Here is a 21,116-nt window from a genome sequence, read left to right on the forward strand (position 1 = left end):
CTCAGCCATTGACAGAATGGGACACACCCAAACCCCCTTAGACACAGATACCTAGGTAACTAATCACAAGTTCCTTTCCAGAATCCAGATACATGATTCAGGTCAGCAAAACAGCAGAGATTCGAAGTCATCCTCGGTCGATAAATCTCTTTCTCAGTTCTGCTCAACGCGGGTAGTCAGTTTGAGTTGAGTCGAGCCATCGAACATCTGCTGAGAAACTTACATTTGTTCCTCGTGACCCGCCACGCATATACGGCCGTCGACAAGACGGTGATCAGAGCACCTAGACAAACAATCCCAATAGCCCACTGGCCCAAGTCGTAGTCGAATTCCCTTACGGCAGTAGCCATACACCCGAAGGCGGCAAACGTGATGATTTCGATCCCAAAGAGAACGAGTATCGCCATATACTTCACGAACCAGGCCTTCCTGAGCTTTCCGCTCCTAACGCTGGGCCCGTGAACGATATCGATCGCACCAGCAGCGAAGGCGCAAAACGTCACAACCAAGAATAACAGCCAGCTGGCAGCTACCATTCTCCGTGTAAACGCTGGGTTTCCCGTGCTTCCCTCTGGCAGTTCAATTTTTGATAGAATGACCGTGAAGCACATCTGGGCTCCAACTGTGGCCACGATCATGACGACTACGGGAAAGAGTTTAAGGACCTCCCCGGCGACCCTGTCGAACTCGTGCATGGCAGGATCCATTGTCAGATCCGTGAAGCACTTGATAGGAGGGTGGAGAATAGGGTGGGTGTTTGAGGTAGAGCAGCCCGATGTGTAAGAATTTGCCGGTGCAGCGGGTGGGATGGGGGGGGAAATCAAGATGCTTGAGGGATATGGGTTTGCGGGGTGGGAGTGCCAGGAAGGACCAAATCTATATACGGTAGGTAGAGAGTTTTCGTTGAGAGCGAGTAAGTACCCAATCTCAATGGTCCTCTTTGCGTAGGGCGAGACCGGCGCGTACTTCGGCACGAGAGAAACACTAGACTCCGACCCCTGACGGGCCACGTTCAAGACATTCATTCGTTTTCTTACCTTATCAAGCACCGCAGCGGACATAGGGTACAACACCAGAAGCAACATCAACGGTCACTGCAGCAAGGCCAGTAGTAGTAGTTCTCTTCCTGGAAACTGAGCCATGATTTGGGGCTAAGGGAACACAAAGTCTGGATAAAGGGCGTATCCCGGCACGAGAGTACCGATGAAGCGTTTTGAACGCCATCATCAAGTCCTCTCCTCCCTGCATACCTTTATGGTACATAAGGTGTCAGATATGGCGCAGGTCTTCTGGCAGGCAGCAGCGATCTGCTTCGCTGGCCTGGTTTCGAGCGCTCGAGGATCCAACATACCCGACATTGACAACCTCCTGCCCGAGCAATACCAACTTTGCAAAACCGACCAGGAAATTCAGATTCTTCAGCAAACACATGGATTGATTCGAGTGGATGCTGCCCCAACTCACGCAGCTCTACACCCCAGCTGGCCTGAGACGCTGATGACGATTGCCATCAACGTCTTTCTGCTCTGGTGGGATTTGTCTAGGGACGCAAGGGCCCAGCTTGGGGAAGATGATGCCACCCGACCTTTGCGCTCGTCGTGGTCTCGCCGGATTAGAAGGCTTCTTGCAAAGTCCGCGCAGTCGGACGATGTATCCTTTCTCGTGGATTTCCTGTGGCCAGTCACGACAACCGCTTTCTGGTATACCAGTTTCATCATTGCTGAGATACAATACACCACTGCGGGATGGGTTTCTGCGAGCTTCACCACCACTGGCGCCCTCTTGTTGCCCATCGCGGTTTGGTGGGCCAAGTCGAACCGGTTCACCTACTTCATACCTCTTGTCTTGACCCTGTCCATGATAGCCGAGATAGTCGCCATACTAGTCATTGTGATTCAGCGATGCGCCCCGGGTGCCACGTTCGGGTCTGTTGCTTACAGCATCATCAATACCCATGGCTGTACGCCGATCGGATCCATCTCCTTCCTCGAAACGGGTGCAAGATCCCGCGTTTTCCGGTCCATTCAAATTGGGCAAGTCGTTTATTCAGTCGTAATTCTGTTTGTTGGTTATCCGGTTGTCGTTTGAACCGCATGGCGAAAGGCGTTGGCTCGCGGCCTTGTGGCTGAAGTTGAGCGCTATCGTCAACAGCGTCCAAAGCGTCGGAAGAAGAAGCATCTAGGGCTGAACGAGCGCCCAAGAGGTCTGGAGGACCGAGAGCCTGCCTTCGTTGAGATGACCGAGCCTACCTCGGCTCCATGTGCCCAAAGCGAGTTTCCACCAGCATCCAGCTCTCAACATCCCGGAGACCGGTTGCTAGCTGAAGACCGTCCACGTACGGCCGACAACCGACAGTCCCGAAGCTCTTCCGACCATGAACCTGAATTTCCATGTTCGCAAGCTGAAGCGCGTCGGCCGCGAAAGGGTCGGGAGAAGCAGCCATGGCGGAACAGGCGCCCTGGAGGTTTGGAGGATCGAGAGCCCGCCACCGTTGAGATAACCGAGTTTACCCCGGCCCCATCTGCCCCAGACGAAGTTTCACCGGCATCCAGCTCTCAACATCCCAAAGGAGACCTGTTGCCAGACCGTCCACGTACGGCCGACAACCGACACCTCCGGGGCTCTCTCAACCATTGCACTGAAGTTCGACGTTCGCAAGCTGAAGCGCATCGGCCGCGAACAACTCAGCGGTCTCCTTCCGTCGGTCTCCCGCCTTTGAACCGCCCACCGAAGGAACTAGCGCCAATGCTGGCTAGTAGGCAGTCGCGAGGGGTTCGCACTTCAGAGACAGATTCTGATGATGAATTGGATGGCTGCACCGGTTTGGACTTGTGCTGTCTTCTCCCTCCTGCTATTCATGGTGTCTCACTTCCTCGGCCTTGTTCTCGAGGAGCCTGGAGATCATCCACTGTTGTTCGGAGTGGCCAGTCTGCTGATGAGCGCCCCCCTGCTCATATACCAAATTGACCTTGCTGTTAAGGGCACCCCTGTGGTCCTATCGGAGAACTGTATGCTGGTCGAGCTCAGCCCCAGAGTGGGATTCTTGGATGCCCCGATTGATGCCTGGTGGAAGGCTCTTGTGCAGTGGGTTGGGCTCTAAGTCTACATTCCTACCATACCTATGTATGGAAACGTTGCGCTCAACAATGTCCGTATCCGTCGACCCTGAGTTGCCCTGCTGGGCCTGTTCTAAGGCGACCCACGGGATGGGGAGTCCATACCTGCAATATCAAAGTCTCAATGGACACAGAGCTCCTGTGTCGACATGCTGGCGCGAAAATGGAAGACTATAGGACGGTGGAACATGCGCCTCCGGATTTACCCCTAATCCCCCGCTCGCCGTATTCATATGGACTGATTGGTCTGGGACTAAGAATCGCGGTAGGAGCCCGAAGACAGTGTTATTGACGAGCTGCTGGCAACATCGCTTTCAGGCCCGTCCGATGCCAGGCAGCTGTCAAGCTCGATTGGTCCGCATATTGCTACAATAAGCAATGCCGTGTTCCGGTGGCGGTCTTTCCTTGGGACCGGTTGGTTGTTCTCCATATGTCGCAACGGCAGAAACGAACCGGAAGACGACCAGTCGGGCATCCCCAACGCAAACCTCCGGAACAGAGATCTCCAGCGGTACAAATTGAAGAGAGAGCTGGCATCTCTGCTGTAAAGCGTCCCGGCTCTCAAGCCTCAATGACTAGCCACAGGTTTGTCACTTAGCGATCGTTTCCACGAGCACATTAAGACAATGAACGGAACGAAGGCGCAAACCCCCAAAGTAGCCATCATTGGCGCGGGACTTACAGGCCTTCTTACTGCCCATGGCTTGAAGAAGGCGGGCTTCAATGTCGTGCTGTTTGATCAAGAGGAGGGCCTCGACGCACGAGTGCGCGACTGGCCTATTTCGGTACACTGGGCGCTACCGAACCTGAAGTCCCTCTTGTCTGATTCCGCGCTGGCCGATTTCCCTCAGTCCTTCACGAACCCTCATCTCGAGTACACGCCTGAAGTTGAGTCGATGCCTTGCATCAACGGGCAAACCGGCGAGGTCATGCTCCGCAGCGCCATGCCCGGGCTGAGGCGTATCACGCGCCAGCGCCTGCGTCGCATCTTGGCTGCGGAGTTCAACGCCGCCGGGGCGATTCAGTGGGGTAAACAGCTCGAGAAGATGGACGTTGACGGCGAGATGGTTCGGCTCATCTTCGCGGACGGAACAGCGGCAGAGGCTAACTATGTTCTTGGAACTGATGGCGCATCGTCCAAGGCACGTGCGTTGCTGTTTGGGGACGACGAGGTGGCGCGAGCCAAGCCGTCTGGTCTGATGTGTGCCACGGGATATCCCAGACATGGTGACCCTGCAAAGGTTGAGCCAGTGGTCAACTTGCACCCCCTCGGCGCTGTAACTGCTGGTGTGACCTCGACGTGTGGGGTGGCCGGTACGTACGCTTATTACGCAGATCACTTTTCTTCTGGGGGAACTCGGCTAATAGCAACCTACAGTTATGTATGTCGACGATCCAAAGGATATGGCTACCTGGACGATAGCATGGATCAAGATTTGGCGGCGTAGCAAGCTGCCAGAGCCGCCCGCCAAAAAGGGGCCAGAGGCACTGGCATACATCAAGGCGACTTCCAATGATGTGATTGAGCCGTTCCGGTCCCAGATTGAATGGACGCGTGAGACCGATGGCTGCTACATTGACGAGATGCGGACGTGGGTGCCCGTCATGTGGGAAACGCATGGCGGCCGCATCACGCTCGCTGGTGATGCGGCTCACCCGATGCTCGTCTTCCGTGGCCAAGGGTTCCAGCACGCCGTTCTCGACGCCGAGCGCTACGTTCAGGCGCTTATTTCAGTGCGTGACGGTAAGTCGAAGAAGGAGGAGGCGGTTCAAGCATACACAGCTGAGGTGGTGGAAAGGGGAGCCAAAGCTGTGACGCAGAGCCTGAGCGAGGCGGAACTGTCAATGGATCTGGAATCGGTGCAAAAGATGCTTTTGGCGAAAATGGGATATGCTAGAACGGCTTGAAATCGGATTGCATCTTCCAGTGTGAATCCTGAGGCTTCGTTCGTTCAAATTCACTCCTTCGGGACCCTCAACAAGATGCTCCGGCTCAAGGATCAATATAATGTTCAAGCGATTTCGACACTTTCTTCTGATAACTGAGCCAAATCCATATCGACGGCCGGTTGCCAAGTCTCGCTGCCACGGTAGCGCCTGCCTCAACTACTCGATGGTCGTCATTGCTGTATTATCCGGATGGTGACTTGGCAGGTGTGTCGTTCTTGCCTATTTCAATTGCCACGGAAGCAAAGCAGGAAGGGACACGCAAATATATTGCAAGCTGGAGCGGGTCCGAGGAGCCTGTTAGATAGGCATAGCGGGGTAGGAATAATAATAATATATTGCAAGTGCGGATCGCCAGCGGGGCCTGACATGCCTAGGAACGGGCGATTATATGGCACAGCCGTGACTTCCATTCTGTGAGTAGCCGTGCTCCAAGACAGCAAACATGTAACGTTCCAGTGGTCCAGAGTGCGGGGCGTGGTCATGTTAACGGACTGACACAACTTATTACGCTAGAGAGCATTGCGATCCGAATTTAAATTTCGGATAATGAGCACTGCTTCTTCAAACAACCAGTCTTCTGGTTGATGTGCGCCATCACCGTCCGTGGCTGCGCTGACTGCATGCAGTGTGAAAGGAAGTACTGCCAGCAAAATGCAGGTCAAACAGATCGCCATTGCCATTTCTCTGGTATCCAGGCTGCAGCCAGCCATGGCCGCAGCCTTGGTATCGTCACCAGGGCAAACAGCAGCAATTCCATCGTGGGATCTCCAATCGACAGCAGTCGTGGGTACTAATCTCGAGAGACTGACTAGAAATGGCGTCAACACCTCGGCGTGGCATCATATCAGAAAGTCCAAATGCACTCTCATAGGCTGTCTGATCGAAGCGGGTGTCTACAACGAAACCGAGCTCTTCTACTCTGACAATCTCCGGAAAGTCGACGGCACACAGTTCCTCGTCCCCTGGATTTACCGCAGCGAGATCTTACTTGAGCCTGGTCAGGGCAGACATTTCTTTTTGCAAACTCACGGAATCTCCTCAAGAGCAGACATCTTCCTTAATGGTGAGCAAGTTGCGTCTCGAACCGAGCAGGCTGGGTCCTATGTCGGACGTCGATACGACATTACCAGCATCGTCGGCGCTGGAAATGCGCTGGCAATCCAAGTCCATCCAACAGACTACTACCGCGATTTGGCCCTGGGCTGGGTTGACTGGAACCCCTGGCCGGCCGACAACGGAACCGGCGTGTGGCGAGACGTCGAGATCAAGCAGACTGGGTCGGTAGTGTTGGAACCACTTCGTGTGGTGACGCAGCTCGGGACGCCAATAGGGAGTCAACCAGCCATGGTAACTCTCAAAACACGGGCCCAGAATCTCGAGAATTCATCCGTCACTATCACAACCACGGCCACTATTGCGCCGCCGTCAGGGGCGGGCGCTGTTACTTGGAACAAGACCTTTACACTACAACCCCTGTCCACCGTGGACATCTCTCTCGATGGTATCGTCGAAAATCCCAAAATCTGGTGGCCAAGACAGTGGGGAGAGCAGCGGCTGTACACAGCAAACCTGACGGTGGTTGCAGACGACGGAGAACTCTCGGATTACGCAGCGGCCACATTTGGCCTCCGCATCATAACCTCAAAGTTGAACTCGTACAACGACACAACCTTCATCATGAACGGGCAGCCATTCCAAGTTGTTGGTGCCGGCTACACGCCCAACATGTTTCTCCGCTGGGACGCGGCAAAATGGGAAAGAGAACTCCAGTACGTCCTCGACTTGGGTTTCAACACTGTCCGGCTGGAAGGTAAAAACGAGCACCCCGAGCTTTACGACATCGCTGACCGCCTCGGCGTCATGATCATGCCTGGATGGGAGTGCTGCGATAAGTGGGAAGCCTGGAGCTACAACCAGGATCTGGCTGTGCCCACCCCGGTTTGGTCGTCGGCCGACTACGCCATCGCGGGCGCGAGCATGCTCCACGAGGCCGGCATGCTGCAAACCCACCCCAGCGTCCTGACCTACCTGATCGGAAGCGACTACTGGACCGACGAGCGCGCCACGCGCATCTACCTCGACGCCTTCAACGCAACCGACTGGCAAACACCGGTCATTGGCTCCGCCTCCAAGCGCGGGTATTCCCCATTCACGGGGCCGTCCGGCATGGAAATGGAAGGGCCTTATGACTGGGTACCACCCAACTACTGGTACACCTTGCCGGCGCAGCTGGGCGCCGCGGGCGGGTTCGGCTCCGAGCTGGGCGCCGGCGTGGGGACCCCGGAACTGGCGAGCCTCCAGAAATTTCTGTCACCAACAGACCTGGCCGATCTTTGGATGACCCCGGACAAGCCGCTCTTCCATATGTCGCGCGAGACCTCGTCCTTCGAGACCCGTGCCATCTACAACGCTGCGCTTTGGGCCCGCTGGGGCCCGCCCTCGTCGCTTGATGACTACCTCGCCAAATCGCAGCTTATGGACTACGAGGCGACCCGCGCCCAGTTCGAGGCGTACGCCGCCATGTGGACGGCAACGCCCCGCCCTGCGACGGGCCTCATATACTGGATGCTGAACAATGCCTGGCCAAGCTTGCATTGGAATATTTGGGACTACTATATGCGTCCTGCCGGGAGCTATTTCGGGGCCAAGGTTGGGAGTAGGGTTGAGCATGTGGCCTATGACTATGTGGGCAAGGGCGTGTATTTGATCAACCGCTCGTTGGACAAACAGGGTAAAAGGACCGTGGAGGTGCAGGTTTTGGGCGTCGATGGGAGGGTAGTCCATGAGCAGACGGTCGAAGCGGACGCGGAGCCTAATGCCAGTCAAAAGATTGCTGAGTTGGGAGAGGTTCTAGGGGAGGCCGCTGAGGAGGTGGTTTTTCTACGGTTGGTTCTGAAGGGCGAGGGCGGCAAGGTGTTGAGCAGGAACGTTTACTGGGTTAGCCGAGAGGTTGACGTGCTGGATTGGGAGAGTTCGGAGTGGTACGTGACGCCGGTGACAAAGTACGCAAATTATACGGCGCTGAACAACCTGGAGCCGGCAAACCTCACTGTCAGCGCGGTCCACGATAGCGACAGCAGTGTGGCAGTAACGCTTGAGAACGGATCGGGCGTGCCGGCGTTCTTTGTGAGCCTGAATCTGGTTGATGCAGAGGGTCGAGATGTGCTTCCCTTGACGTGGGAGGACAACTATGTCACCCTGTGGCCTCGCGAGAAGTTGACGCTCACGGCGAGGGCCATCGGTAATGAGGATTGGTCGCCGGCGACGGTACAGGTTGTGGGCAAGAACGTTCAGAGGAGGAATATCGGGTTGCGCTGACAGGCCTAAAACTGGGCAGCAGCCTGTTGGAGCTCTTGGGTCCATAGTTCGTTCGGGTTCTGGAACACAGTCCTTCCCTGGTCTCCACGAGATGAAGAAAAGGGGTCAAGTGGGGCTTGGTGTTCCTTGGTACCTGCTAGTATGTTCCAATCCCCGACACCAATGCCTCAATGAAGTTGAAAGTGGACCTGCGAGGTACTTTGGAGTCCACTGCTGCCGGTTAGTTTAACCGACATCGCGTACTGTATGCCTTTCAGGGACTTGTTTCAATGCCGGGACAGTCGCTGCGAAGCGAGATGGTGTTGACATTACACGACATAAGGCGGTTGCCATTTATCATCAATGTGCCTGATGATACTCCTGAAACGAAGAACAAGAACCCGATTATCTCCTCAAAATTGAAACCGACGTTAAAGCAGGAGCATGGTTTACCCGGCTGGTGTAGATATTGCAAGTGCATGACTAATCAACGTTGTTGTCGCCCACAGCAGTGGGTACACCGCCCGTGGGTTAGGGGAAACCGGGAGATCTTTTTCTCCTCGACACGTTATTGTACGCAACATCGAGGAGCAAAGAGGGCGGGCAACCCTTGTCCGGCATATCTTGCACACCTCCTCGAATTAAAAGCTGTACACAGTACAGAGGCTTGGGAAGCATGGAGCCAGTGAAAACTCGGTACAGATTACTAATTGCCAGTGGGAGCAGGGAAATCTCTGATGATATCCACATTGCGGTGTAGTATCGCGACTATGACGTTGCACGCCAATATGTTGGGTCCTATATATCATGGATATCCGCCTGTTGGTATCCCGCCCGTGAATACGGCCAGCGTTGATATACCACCGTCCATAGACCTCAATCTTCATTAAACAACTAGCTTCACCAACCTCAACTCCCAAAGCTACTATCACTTCATCAATCCTGTTCTTCTGCCACGATGTCCGCCTCCATCCCGAGCAGCCAGAAGCAGTGGCTCGTCCAGGGCACTGGCAAGAAGCTCGAAACGTTGGTTTTCCAAGACGCGCCGATCCCCAAAGTCGGCGACAATGACGTGCTTGTCAAGCTCCGCGGCGCCTCCTTGAACTTCCGCGACCTGATTATCCCACAGGTACTGTAGCCCCTTTTTTTGCCATAAGTAACACAACCCCTTACACCACGGTTGCTAACCCATGATATCTCGAACACAGGGCAAATACCCCTTCCCGCTGGATCTCCCCGTGGTCGCCGGCTCAGACGGCGCGGGCGAGGTTGTGGCGGTCGGCTCCAAGGTGACGAAGTGGAAGGCGGGCGACAAGGTCGTGACCCTCTTCAACCAGGGCCATCAGTCCGGCCCCGTGGATGTGGCTGCCAGTAAGACGGGGCTTGGCGGTTGCATTGACGGCACCCTGAGGCAGTACGGAGTTTTCAACGAGAACGGCGTCGTCCGCATGCCCGACAACTTGGACTTTGTCGAGGCGGCGACGCTGACGTGCGCCGGCCTGACGAGCTGGAACGCGCTGTACGGTCTGAAGCCCGTTAAGAAGGGCGAGACGGTTCTGGTGCAGGGTACTGGTGGTGTTAGTCTGTTTGCTCTGCAGGTGAGTTCTGCTTGTTCTTCTTTTACTGTGCCCATTCCAGATGCATGCTTGTCTGATTAGCTCCATTCTGCGCGTGTCAATTCCCTAAGCATTTTGCTTCCCTTAATGATGCGCGGTATGATGGAGTCTGCTGACACCGCAACCAGTTCGCCAAAGCTGCCGGCGCTACAGTCATCGCCACCACCTCGTTGGCAGAAAAGGCAGAGCTTCTGAAGAAGCTCGGCGCCGACCATGTCATCAACTACCGCGAGGATCCCAACTGGGGTGAGACCGCGCGCAAGCTGACCCCCAACGGAGAGGGCGTCGAGCATGTCATTGAGGTCGGCGGTGAGTCGACCATGACGCAGAGTCTGGCAGCCATCAAGATGGAAGGCATCATCTCCATCATTGGCCTGCTGGGCGGCACGAGGCCCAAGGACAGCATCATGGAGGCCCTGTCGCGGGTGTGCGTCATTCGTGGGGTGTATGTTGGCTCGAGGACTCAGCTTGAGGATATGGTCAAGGCGACCGAGGAGCACAATATCCACCCGGTCGTGGACAAGACCGTCTTCACGCTTGACCAGGCAAAGGAGGCGTACGAGTACATGGTGAGTCAGCTTGTTCTGCAGATGTTGCTGCTGGGATGTAACTGACAGATCTGGACATAGCTGGCACAGAAGCATTTCGGAAAGGTCGGCATCAAGATCGAGTAGGCACAAGCCCACGAAGCAGGGCAGTTGGGCTAGAGGGTGGTCATGGACCTTTGGTATCCCAGTTGCATTCATCAGGTACGGGTACCTAACTAGCAGGTACCTACGCAGTCTAGCAAGGTACTCAAGGATCAGTATAATGCCGCCTATATTCAGGCAACTATTTGATCCTCTAGTCATGTTTAGACTAAGCTGTCAATGGGTGTGATAGTGAATGGCGCGGTGTCGTAGGAGAAAACAGGAGGGAGCATACAGGACAGTGAAATACATTTAGGTAAAAGTGCAATAATACAGGAAAATAAAGCAATACCTGCTAATAACGGAGTATTTAGGTGTCTTGTTAGACATTCCTACAGAGTTGACAACGCCGCCAACTGTCGGAGTATTCCATCGTGTTACCCCTTATTTCTGACCTTACCCCTTTTCATTCTCACACACTGACTGCTGCCTCGAGCTCCTGCTTAGCGCCCAGCCTTGCAAGCTCAGTTATTAGGCAGCTACAGAACTTTTGGCGAATCGTGGCTACATTTCTTGCCCCGCACGATTTGGAGTGGCGTCCGGACTGGAACTTCAGTCTGCCCGTCCCTTACACGACACAGTTCCTTTGTTCATAACTTCATACCTTCATATTGGCGTCGAGGCTCCGTACCTGAGAAGCACATGCATACAACCGGCATACTATTTGGTCTCAAACAGTCAAACCACACTTATCAACTTTCTCTTCAATCTCCACTTCAGCAAGCCACCATCTAAGCAGACACTATCCCAATCAGTGCATCACCCCCAATTCATCAATCAGCATAAAGGGTACCAGACCTAACAATCCCCAACAAAGTTCACCGCCTTCGCACCATGCCCCCTAATCCGCTCCCACCCCTCGGCCTCCCGCCGGCGGCAACAACCACCCTCCTGCGCACAGCCCTGCAGGACCGGGTGGCAGGTGTGCTCGTCGGCTCCGCACTGGGCGACACAATCGGGCTGTACACGGAGTTCCTCTCTGCCTCACAAGCCGCAGCCGCCTATCCAGCAGGGCGCTTCACACTAACCCCGGAATCCGGCGGCCCAACTCCGTTCAGGCTCGACATGCACCGCGCGTCGAAGGAACCGGGTCACTGGACCGACGACACGGACCATGCGCTGCTGCTGCTTCTGGCGTTTTTGCACACCGCCTCGTCACCCGCAGTCGCGGGCGCGGAGACTTCCCAGCCGCCACCCCTGCCGTCCCAGACTGACTTTGCCGCGCGGTTGAGGGTTTGGGTGCAGATGGGCTTGAGGGTCTTGGATACCATGCCGCTTGGCCTCGGTCGGTTGGTGAGCAGTGTGGTTGCGTCGGAAGGGTTTGTGGAGGAGCCGGAGAGGGTTGCCTGCGAGACGTGGAAGCGGACGGGCAAGAGGGTCGCGCCGAATGGGAGTCTGATGCGCACCCACCCGTTGGGGGTGATTTGTTTGTTTAGGGAGGAGGAGGAGGCGTTCAGGGTTGCGGCGGATATTTCAAGGGTGACGCACTTTGATCCGAGGTGCGTGGTGGCTTGTGTAATTGGGACTGGGTTGGTCAGGGGGGTTGTCAGGGGTGAGGTTGTGGCTGAGGAGGATGTGGATGTCTTGATCGATCGGGCGGTGCAGTGGTTCCGTGACTCGAATGAAGGAATGGAAGGCGTGGAACTGAATTTGGAGGAGCTGAAGAGGCATGTTAGTCCCGAATGGGGGTTGGATGCGCTGAATTTGGATGAACATGCCGCGATTGGATATGTGTACAAGACACTTGGCTCAGGGGTGGTGCTGTTGCGAATGGCGATGCGAAGGTTGGCTGAGAGCAATAGGGGGTTACTGGAACGGTCTCGACTGTTTGAGGATCTCATAACGGACCTGGTCATGCGCGGCGGAGATGCCGACACGAACGCTTGCTTTGCCGGCGCGCTGTTAGGCGGCCTGCTTGGGTATTCGGCACTGCCTGACCACTGGAAGCTCGGACTCAAACAGAAGGAGTGGCTGATAGGCAAATCGGACGCCTTGTGCCAGGTCTTGGGTCTGAAGAACGGGTCATACGACGGCCGGGAGGATCCAGATATCGAGATTTATGGTGGCCGGCCAATGCTCAGCCAGGAGGAGATGGAGGCTCGCTGGATGGTGTTGCAGGCCGAGACTGCCAAAAAGATGAAAGAGGCGGCGCAAGTGAACATGAATGCTTCCAAACCCTCGAAAACTCGGTGGTCTTTACCGTGGCAGTCAAAAGGCAGGCAAGTTAATAGTTGACCATGATACACAGTCAAGCTTCCCTATACTGTGTAGGACACAGACTCAGAGCATTTGACGCGCTGTTATAAAGGGCTTCGCTGCTATATACCAGTGTCAACATGTCATAGTTTACCGAGAGTCCTGCGTCCTCCCCTCCCCTTTAATCTTGTCTGCGGCGTCCAACCTCTTAACAACCCTTGCTGGATTACCCGCAACAACAACAAAATCTTCCACGTCCTTGGTCACAACGCTCCCAGCGCCAACCGTCACACCTCGACCGATGGTCACGCCCGGGAGGACAGTCACATTCCCACCAAACCAGCAGTCCTCGCCAATGGTTATGGGCTTGCCTAGTTCGGGGCCATTAAGACCGTTGCGCACGAAGGGATCAATCGGGTGGGTTGCCGCAAAGAAGCTGCAATTGGGGCCGATGAGGGTGCGTGAGCCGATTGTTATGGGGCAGACATCGAGGAAGGTGGCGTTGCTGTTGATGTAGACTTGGGGGGCAATTCTAATGACCGCCGCGTGTAAGCATGGACCGGCGTGAAGGAGGGACCGAGCTGCCAAACTGCCCGGGGGCCGGGGGAAGGGCGCGAAATTGACACATACTTTGTATTGAAGCCATAGTCAAATTTGATAGGTCCGTCTACCCAGGGGTAATCGTCCAAAAGCTTCTCATCTTCTTCAGGGGTGGCGCCTGGCGGAGGGAGCGGGGTGTCATCTTGGACGATCCTAAATGTGTGGGGGAGTCAGTGAAACTGGAAGGGGCGAAGGATATGTGTCTACAGGTATAATTAATAACTTACCGTTTCCAAAGCTCGACTTGTGTTCTCCGCGAGGCAACTCCGGTGGCACTTGCCAGGTTGAAGGCGTTGCACGCGGCTTTGCAGCGTTGACGATCTGCTACCAAGTCAGGGGTAAAGGCGTAATAGAGCTCGCCATTGAGCATCCGGCGACGGTTTTCGTTTAGGTCAAGTGTTTCGGAATCCATTGTTAACACTATACTCAGTGCAAGTGCCTGTTACCGCAACAAGGTCACTTGAGTTGATGGGATCTGCGCCTTCTTGCGCGGAGAGAGTTTCAGTCACTTCAGTTGACGGAAGGTTCGTTGAGAAACGTGGCAGACTGGACGGAAAGCGGGGCTACTGCTGTTGATCCACACGGTCTCAATACCTGGACTTGACTTGACTGACTCATCTCAAACTGTACTATAATCAGGAGACTTTTCTTCGGACGCCACAATCACGGGCCAGGATGTGAACAGGCTTCATGGGTAAAAAGGCTGAATCGAAATGTATCTGGCTCTACAAATACAGAGTAGGTACAGACCCAGTTCATACGTTGCTATCTACTCTGGAGCTGGGCCCTTGCTGGCCGGACCTTCCATCATGCTCGTCCGAGCCAAGGCCACTACCACCCATAGAACTACTAGTAACGCTACCCGAGACATAACTCCCAGAAGGGTTCCGCCAGAAGCGACCCAAGCCGGTCGGCAGGATATTTCCTTCGTCTTTGTCACTGCTCCTCAGCAGAAACAAAATCAGCAGGATAGACAGCAGGGCCAGCACGGTGATTGTCCCCTTGAAGCTCATATCCATGGAGGCCCTGGTCCATAACGGGGCGATGATTAGAGCCAAAGCTGCAATGCTACACATCACCCTCACAAGCTTCAAATTGTCGGCCAGCTTCTGCCCTACCCAACGAAACCCCCTTGCTGAATTCACGACGGAAAGCCCCAAGCCCGTAACCGTCTTCCACCCCAGCCAACGGACAATCTTCCTCGTTGGGATAATCCGAGTCACAACCCGCTGGTCGTTCCGAATCTGCTCCTCCAGCTTATGAAGCGTTTCGCCCACCAGGGTGCTTCGTTGAACGAGGCGTAGCCCATACGACGCCACGACGGCGACGAGGGCTGCGATGACAAAGGCATAAACAGGGGGTGGATTCTCAGCGAGCTCTCTCACTTGCATGCTGAACAGGCCGGCCGCGAAGGTCATGGGGATGAAGACAAAGGCCAGTTCGGTGAGCCGAGACACGCTTTCCGCCTCTTCGATGCCGCGCTTGCTCTCAAGGAGGGACATCTCTGCGCGGAGGGACTCCTGGGCCTTTTCACATCGCTTCTCCATACCCAGTATGTCGGCTTGGAGAGCATCCAGGGCGGTTGTAAGTCGTGATGGCGGCTCCGAGTCTCCAAGCACTGTTGTTTGCTCTATGCCGTCATCGGAGTGGGCGTATGGGAACAGGAAGAACTGGCGCAACGACTTGTGCAGCGCCGGCAGCTCGCTCTGCATCCGCCCGAGCAGCGTTCGCCAGTGGCTAAGCTGGTTCTGCATCATGCGCTCGTCCAGAGTTCCGGTGCTGATCTGGTCCAGCACGCGTCCAAATTGCTCAAGCAGCATGACCGTGTCTCGGTGAACGATTTGGAACACAGCAAGGAGTGGCAGACTGATGGCGGCGCTGGCAGTATCTGGGACTGATGCAACTCTGGAGAAGTGCTCGAGCCACGAGGTGGCATCGATGCATGCTTCGTCTATCGAGGACGCGTATTTCTTTAGGGCCTCTAGCCCTGCCGGGTCATTATCAAGTTGCCTGGCGGGCGGGGGTCCTCGGGGCGCCAGCCGCTTTGTGAACGGTAGTAGAGTCTCTTCTGTTTGTCTCCATGCTGTCGCTTCGGATGAGGAACCAAGTGACAGGCGGGGAAGCGGATCAAAGAAGAAAATGGCTGTACCGAAGTCAGCGTCGTAGCAGAGTTCTACCGGGAGCTTCAACATACGAATTTGTCTTTGCTTGAACTGTCCCCAGCAGAAAGTGACCCGTTCTTCCCATGCGACGATGTCAAGATCCTCTTTTACAGAATCGTCATCATCATCTTCGTCGGTATCGGAAAGACCATCTGACTTTCCGTTTGCCTTCGGGTTTGGTGGACGGTTCATGGTCGAGACTGAGAGAGACCACTCTTGGCGGAATATGTTGGTGAGAGGAGTAAGATGATGGCTCCTCCATTCTAGCCTTGTTCTGCCAGTGAGATTACCAGGTTCGGGGCTCTCGAATACCTCGACTTGACTCGACCACCACAAGCCGCCCCGAACGAGATCCTTGAACTCGGACTGGTTTCGGGGTCTCATATCCCTTCGATGAACCGGGCTGTACCAACGTAGTGACACATGCTGTTTAGGAAGAAACCGCGTAGGCCATGTGCTAGGATCCCGGTCCCCATACGAAGTTGCCGTGTACCCGGACCGGATGAGATGTTCTTCAAAAGTCTCGGGATTGAGATGCATGGTTGTGCCCAACGTGTTAATCAGCCTCTCGGAGAGATCACTGACAAAGATAGCGTGGGATGGCGGATCATGTTCCGCATCAGGGCGGTCCCCTGCCCCAGAGATCAATGATGACAGACTGTGAGGAGGATCGTCTTCGTTCCACTCGACGACGGCCAACTGGACACCTGGGTTTCCTGCTTGAGGGGGGGTGCGAAACGACAGAAGGGTGTAATGGCCGCTGAGCCTATTGCGCGACCTTGCCAGCACATTTCGCAAATGAGGCATTCCTTGTCGACCCTCCTGCCCCCGAAACCGCTCGATATAGTTTGTACGCCTTGAGGGCGGCACGCGGGAAGCCGGCGTGACAAATGGCTGTCCAGCGTGCCTCAGCGCCGGGTCGCTAGACGCCATCGCGCCCGGCACATACACGAGTTGATTTATGGCTAGGTATATCACTGGATATGGCTGTCAGCCTTTCACGCGTGGGAGACGGTAGGACTTTGACGATTATTAGGATCTCGGACCGGGCTGCACCTTAAACGGAAGGCGTGGGGCACATTGCCCTGATATTCGGATGGCTGGGACAGGTTGAAGTTGTCCAATGAGAAGGGGGGGTACAGTGTCGCCGCGCCTTTCCAGGTTGAGGAATACTCGGTTCTGAATGGCGGAGACTCTAGCTGCAGCCTGCAATCACGTCGTATTGGGGAGGCTGGATTCGAAGAACACATGAGGAGATAAGGAGACACAAGGCAATCGCGAGAGCATCGTTGGTTCCCATGTTGTTCTTCCGTACATGTAAGATTCATTCTAACGATGCTGACGACAAGAAGGTGAAGAACTTCCTCTAGGGCACAAAATGGCGGACACGCCATTAGGACAACACACACCATGGTTTGGGTACAACGAGTCGCTCTTGCTAGTGGTGCGACGCATAGGAGGTGGGTGCCTACCTACCTTTTTACCTAAGATTGCACCTACCGTACATGAATAGCACCGCCACGGCTCCCTTGTTGGGATTTTTTGCTCGGGAAAAGTACCAGACCCTATTCAGACTGACAACATCTTGGTTACCAGCATTTCTTCATAGACATAGAGGGGTGCTGCTCGGGCTCTTCAACTGCGCAGCGTTGGCGCTTGGGTGTCTCTTGCTTGCCGGTTGCTCAGCTCCAAACATCCTGGCTGGCATTTACCTTGTCGCGTTTTCTTTGCCTGCATCCGACACAACCGCGGGGTTTTCCCATCTAGAGATCCGTTTGGGTTATTTTTTCCTGTGCGCCAGGTCAAGCACCAGCAGCAGCTGGACCTGCGGCGATCCTGATCAAGTAATCGAGCGTCTTCGAGATGCTGATGAGCCCTGGAACCTCGGAAAAACGGCGTACGATCTGAGAGATCAGGCGGTATCGCCTTCCCTTCTGTGAGTAACTGCATGGCTTCCACACAAAGTACTAAGTACTACTGTATTGCTGAGGGTTGTTTTCTTGATATGACCGCTAACAACGGTGTCTTACTCTACAGCATCATCTCAATGGCGTCAAACCTTATATCTATCTCCCTCACATGTATCTCTTCAAGTTCATTTCCAATCATTACCCCCTTGGGAGTCATCACCTCATCCCACAAGACGGCGCGAGTATGGTTCACAGCAGCCCTCGTTGTCAACGCCATCTATGGAATGGGCAACTGCTTGCTAGCAGCCCTCTGGCAGCACGCGGCGGCAGCAACAGCGGCGCCTATGATGGTATACTTATCCTCTGGGGCGGTCACAGCCGTGGTCGGACCGCTTGCCACCACGCTGGTGTGGTTGGGCTTTGGTCTCACTCTTGTTCCGGGAGTTATGTGTCTCAGGGACGTACTGGCGGTTGTCTCGCCTAAGCCACGGGACCTCTACAGTCCGCCCCCGGAGTCTGGCGATGGCGATGGAGAGTTCACGGATGTGGAACACGCGCAAGGGCAGGGATCGGGTGATGCGGTCGTGGCGTCCGGGGCCGGTGGAGAACCTTCAGAGGCCGTACAGGCCGGAGAGGGACAGGCTGAAGGACATGACGCCCCAGACATTGAAATGGAGTCGCTGAAAGCGGTGGACACAAACAGGTGAGATGGGGGCACTGCTGAGACTGACCCGGTTGAGCCTGGTCCGGCCCTGCATACAGATCCCGAAGTCCCACTCGTCAAGACGGAGGAAAGCCCTGGAAATGTTGAGGAATAGAACGCGCCTTGATCATTAATGGGAACACTCGTCGACTTGACCAGTCCTGGCTTGGCTGGGTTAACTGCGGTGGCTTTCATATGATAGGGTTTCAAATACGACACTCATTCTCCTAACGGCAGACCATACTTGTATGTGCATGTACATCCCCAAGGAGGTACCTAGAGGTCCCTTTAAAGGTCTAGAATCTGTGACCAGGGGACTTATTACCTTAGTAACGCCACGGTTTACAAGATACCTAGCTTACAACACGGAAGTATAGGTGACTGATGAGTGCAGACTACCTGTAGGTAGGTACCTAGACAGCATTACGGTTTCAACAGTCCCAACTCCATTCTTTACTCCTATATCCCAACTCTGCTACTACTATGAAACATCATGGAAGAAGACCAACCCCTCACTCTAGGTATACGGGAGTCACCTTTCTACGCAACTTAACTTAACGAGGTCACCTTCAGATGTGAGGCCTGTTGATGTGTTGCAACTATATAAAAAGGACTGCCCCACACGAAGCAATTATCCTTTCGCATGTCCACATGATGCGGCTTTGGCGCATGCCAGTGCCAGTCTCAAGTTGATAGCAAGAGTGCTATTCATATGTGGGTCACTATCCTGATGTGAATTGCCGCCCTGTTAGGCCTCTTCAATTCGGCCGGCAGAATACCGAGGAGCCAAAGAGCGAAAGGATCTTCATCTATTTAGACGGAGAGCTAACGTCTGCACAATTGTCATTGGGCACACAAATGAAACTTGATGTATGGTTGTTCCCTTGATGCTTGTTTTGCAAATGCCGAACTTCTATGACCACAAGTTTACCAGGACAAAGCTAGGTATGGCCACCTGGATTCGAGTTGTTCCATGGGGGGCATAAGTTTTTAAAAGACGTTGCATTTGCTGGTTCTCAGGTGTTCTTGAGTTCTCTTGATGTCCGGTCCAACGATTCACCTTCACCGGTCAATACCACGATCGACAATGCCGACCTCCTGGACTACTCTGGTGCTGCCCTCGCTCCTTTTTGGTGCTGGGGCAGTAGCGGTAGCAGATCCCGCTACAGTTGCGGGATCATATGCGGCCAATGTAAAGGTGTAAGTCTCCCTCCTCAGCTTCCAGTCAGTATCATGTACTGAAAACGTACGGTCAGGCTTCGTAACGGGATCTACCCCCTCGATGTCGTGGATGAAATCGAGGTAGCCACCAGGCCCAAGGTCGAGGCGTTCCTTGCCAAAAAGGTCGCCGCGGGAACAAACAACAACTGCACCTTGGCTAATGCCGCTGTGAGAAGAGAGTGGAGCGATCTCAGCGTTGCCGAGAGAGAAGAGTATGTCAAAGCCGTGCAGTGCTTGATGAAGCTCCCAGCACGGGCTCCGAAGGACAAGTTCCCGGGCGCTATCAGCCGATTCGATGACTTCGTGGCCTACCATATGACGCACGCCATGGAGCTGCACGACAACTATCATCTCTTCCCAGCCCACAAACACTTCGTCTGGGTCTATGAAAAGGCACTTCGGGACGAGTGCGGATACAAGGGCTACCAGCCTGTACGTTGCATCCACCCAAGCCATGTACATGTATGTAGATTGTGTCTCTGACTTTCTAGCAGTACATGAACTACGACCGATACGCCCGTGACCCAATCAACTCGCCCATGTTCAACGGGAATTCTTCGAGCATGGGAGGCAACGGTGAGCCTGACCCTAACTACAAGGGCGTTGCCCAGCCCGGCCGGACTCCGAACATCATCGCCTCGGGCGGAGGAGGAGGTTGCGTGAAATCCGGTCCATTTTCAGAGTAAGCCATGATCCCTCTCCAATATACCTCGGCTTCAATGATCAGAAAGATTGACACAAATAACAGCATGGTTGTGAGCTTGGGGCCCACCTCGATGGCCTCTTACCGGAATCTCCCCAAGAACCCTCGCGCCGACGGCACCGGCGCGAATCCACGCTGCCTTCGCCGCGACATCAACCGCAACGCGGCCATGGGCGCCACGGCCGACCACGCCTACAAGCTGCTGACACAGAGCAAGGACATCAACACCTTCTACAACACCCTGCTGGGCAGCCCCGTGCCCAAGGGCGATCCGTACCCATGGGGGGTGAGTCCAACCTTGAACCAACCCCACCTTATTCTTGTATGTGACAAGACTAACCGTCAACTAGATCCACACGGCAGGCCACTACATCCACGCCGTCGACCCGGGCGGTGACGCGGCCACCTCCCCGGGCGACCCGGTCTTCTACTTCCACCACGGCGCACTCGACCGGCTGTGGTGGCTCTGGCAGATGCAGGATCCCGACAACCGGCTGAACGCCGTGCCCATGGTCGGCAACGTCGGACATGGCGGCCACGGCGGCATGAAGGCTAAGCGCCAGGGACGCGTGACTGATCCCACCAAGATGCAGATCGACCTGGCCTGGCTGACGGACAAGCCCATCCCGCTGATGGAGGCCCATGACCAGCTTGGGTCGAATGGCGGGCAGTATTGCTATATTTATATTTGAGTGCAGTGTCTAATTAGGGTTTGAGTCTGGGCGGACTTTACTTGTTCAAGTTCTTTGACTCGGTTTCCTATCTGAGTACCTTATCTAGGTACTTACAGTCTTACTTAAGGACCCTAGGATGCGATTTCTACTTGTTAATCAAAAAATGCAATGCCTTGACTTTCTTGCAATTCAGTTGTTATGTGATGTTTACCCACCTACCCTACCTAGGTACCTGAACCCTCACCGTGGAATCGTGGATACCTTGTAAATATCTTCTCG

General features: G+C 54.8%; 10 protein-coding genes across 10 annotated transcripts; 7 read left to right on the plus strand and 3 right to left on the minus strand.

The window, feature by feature from the left end:
* Nucleotides 1–127: 127 nt before the first annotated feature.
* On the minus strand, nt 128–707 carry N656DRAFT_801909 (uncharacterized protein; the record flags this gene model as incomplete). Its single annotated transcript, XM_064818187.1, has 2 exons — nt 128–162; nt 224–707. The coding sequence occupies 2 exons, from the start codon at nt 705–707 to the stop codon at nt 128–130; spliced, it is 519 nt and encodes a 172-aa protein (XP_064665848.1).
* Nucleotides 708–2,146: 1,439 nt separating this feature from the next.
* On the plus strand, nt 2,147–3,355 carry N656DRAFT_434639 (uncharacterized protein). The gene has a single exon (XM_064809643.1). The coding sequence runs from the start codon at nt 2,236–2,238 to the stop codon at nt 2,965–2,967; it is 732 nt and encodes a 243-aa protein (XP_064665849.1). The 5' UTR covers nt 2,147–2,235; the 3' UTR covers nt 2,968–3,355.
* Nucleotides 3,356–3,742: 387 nt separating this feature from the next.
* On the plus strand, nt 3,743–5,024 carry N656DRAFT_839835 (FAD/NAD(P)-binding domain-containing protein; the record flags this gene model as incomplete). Its single annotated transcript, XM_064818915.1, has 2 exons — nt 3,743–4,430; nt 4,495–5,024. The coding sequence occupies 2 exons, from the start codon at nt 3,743–3,745 to the stop codon at nt 5,022–5,024; spliced, it is 1,218 nt and encodes a 405-aa protein (XP_064665850.1).
* A 693-nt stretch (nt 5,025–5,717) lies between these two features.
* Nucleotides 5,718–8,384, plus strand: N656DRAFT_792595 (glycoside hydrolase family 2 protein; the record flags this gene model as incomplete). The annotated part of the gene is made up of 1 exon (XM_064817094.1): nt 5,718–8,384. The coding sequence occupies one exon, from the start codon at nt 5,718–5,720 to the stop codon at nt 8,382–8,384; it is 2,667 nt and encodes an 888-aa protein (XP_064665851.1).
* Nucleotides 8,385–9,321: 937 nt separating this feature from the next.
* Nucleotides 9,322–10,653, plus strand: N656DRAFT_771898 (alcohol dehydrogenase-like protein; the record flags this gene model as incomplete). Its single annotated transcript, XM_064813895.1, has 4 exons — nt 9,322–9,492; nt 9,572–9,961; nt 10,108–10,548; nt 10,609–10,653. The coding sequence occupies 4 exons, from the start codon at nt 9,322–9,324 to the stop codon at nt 10,651–10,653; spliced, it is 1,047 nt and encodes a 348-aa protein (XP_064665852.1).
* A 538-nt stretch (nt 10,654–11,191) lies between these two features.
* Nucleotides 11,192–13,281, plus strand: N656DRAFT_784305 (ADP-ribosylglycohydrolase). The gene has a single exon (XM_064816137.1). The coding sequence runs from the start codon at nt 11,503–11,505 to the stop codon at nt 12,901–12,903; it is 1,401 nt and encodes a 466-aa protein (XP_064665853.1). The 5' UTR covers nt 11,192–11,502; the 3' UTR covers nt 12,904–13,281.
* N656DRAFT_784306 (acetyltransferase-like protein) lies at nt 12,942–13,984 on the minus strand. The gene is made up of 3 exons (XM_064816138.1): nt 13,692–13,984; nt 13,495–13,617; nt 12,942–13,396 (listed from the first exon to the last, which is right to left on the minus strand). Exons 1-3 carry the CDS (start codon nt 13,874–13,876, stop codon nt 13,015–13,017), a joined length of 690 nt encoding a protein of 229 aa, XP_064665854.1. The 5' UTR covers nt 13,877–13,984; the 3' UTR covers nt 12,942–13,014.
* A 199-nt stretch (nt 13,985–14,183) lies between these two features.
* N656DRAFT_784308 (uncharacterized protein) lies at nt 14,184–16,824 on the minus strand. Its single transcript, XM_064816139.1, has 2 exons — nt 15,659–16,824; nt 14,184–15,607 (listed from the first exon to the last, which is right to left on the minus strand). Exons 1-2 carry the CDS (start codon nt 16,557–16,559, stop codon nt 14,220–14,222), a joined length of 2,289 nt encoding a protein of 762 aa, XP_064665855.1. The 5' UTR covers nt 16,560–16,824; the 3' UTR covers nt 14,184–14,219.
* Nucleotides 16,825–16,998: 174 nt separating this feature from the next.
* N656DRAFT_848704 (uncharacterized protein) lies at nt 16,999–18,478 on the plus strand. The gene is made up of 2 exons (XM_064819309.1): nt 16,999–17,562; nt 17,664–18,478. Exons 1-2 carry the CDS (start codon nt 17,132–17,134, stop codon nt 18,241–18,243), a joined length of 1,011 nt encoding a protein of 336 aa, XP_064665856.1. The 5' UTR covers nt 16,999–17,131; the 3' UTR covers nt 18,244–18,478.
* An 848-nt stretch (nt 18,479–19,326) lies between these two features.
* Nucleotides 19,327–20,855, plus strand: N656DRAFT_771902 (Di-copper centre-containing protein; the record flags this gene model as incomplete). Its single annotated transcript, XM_064813896.1, has 5 exons — nt 19,327–19,439; nt 19,496–19,892; nt 19,955–20,142; nt 20,209–20,449; nt 20,514–20,855. The coding sequence occupies 5 exons, from the start codon at nt 19,327–19,329 to the stop codon at nt 20,853–20,855; spliced, it is 1,281 nt and encodes a 426-aa protein (XP_064665857.1).
* Nucleotides 20,856–21,116: the final 261 nt, after the last annotated feature.

Source organism: Canariomyces notabilis, assembly GCF_033297395.1.
Source record: "Canariomyces notabilis strain CBS 508.74 unplaced genomic scaffold N656scaffold_33, whole genome shotgun sequence".
NCBI classification, from domain to species: domain Eukaryota; kingdom Fungi; phylum Ascomycota; class Sordariomycetes; order Sordariales; family Chaetomiaceae; genus Canariomyces; species Canariomyces notabilis.

Bases quoted from the DNA above. Each gene is read 5' to 3' on its own strand.
- N656DRAFT_784306 (XM_064816138.1), bottom strand. From the start codon at position 13,876: ATGGATTCCGAAACACTTGACCTAAACGAAAACCGTCGCCGGATGCTC. The intron at 13,618-13,691 runs GTAAGTTATTAA...CCACACATTTAG, and splicing joins CAAGTCGAGCTTTGGAAACG to GATCGTCCAAGATGACACCC. The intron at 13,397-13,494 runs GTATGTGTCAAT...GGCGGTCATTAG, and splicing joins GACTATGGCTTCAATACAAA to AATTGCCCCCCAAGTCTACA.
- N656DRAFT_848704 (XM_064819309.1), top strand. From the start codon at position 17,132: ATGAATAGCACCGCCACGGCTCCCTTGTTGGGATTTTTTGCTCGGGAA. The intron at 17,563-17,663 runs GTGAGTAACTGC...CTTACTCTACAG, and splicing joins GCGGTATCGCCTTCCCTTCT to CATCATCTCAATGGCGTCAA.
- N656DRAFT_434639 (XM_064809643.1), top strand. From the start codon at position 2,236: ATGACCGAGCCTACCTCGGCTCCATGTGCCCAAAGCGAGTTTCCACCA.
- N656DRAFT_784308 (XM_064816139.1), bottom strand. From the start codon at position 16,559: ATGGCGTCTAGCGACCCGGCGCTGAGGCACGCTGGACAGCCATTTGTC. The intron at 15,608-15,658 runs GTATGTTGAAGC...ACTTCGGTACAG, and splicing joins GTTCAAGCAAAGACAAATTC to CCATTTTCTTCTTTGATCCG.
- N656DRAFT_784305 (XM_064816137.1), top strand. From the start codon at position 11,503: ATGCCCCCTAATCCGCTCCCACCCCTCGGCCTCCCGCCGGCGGCAACA.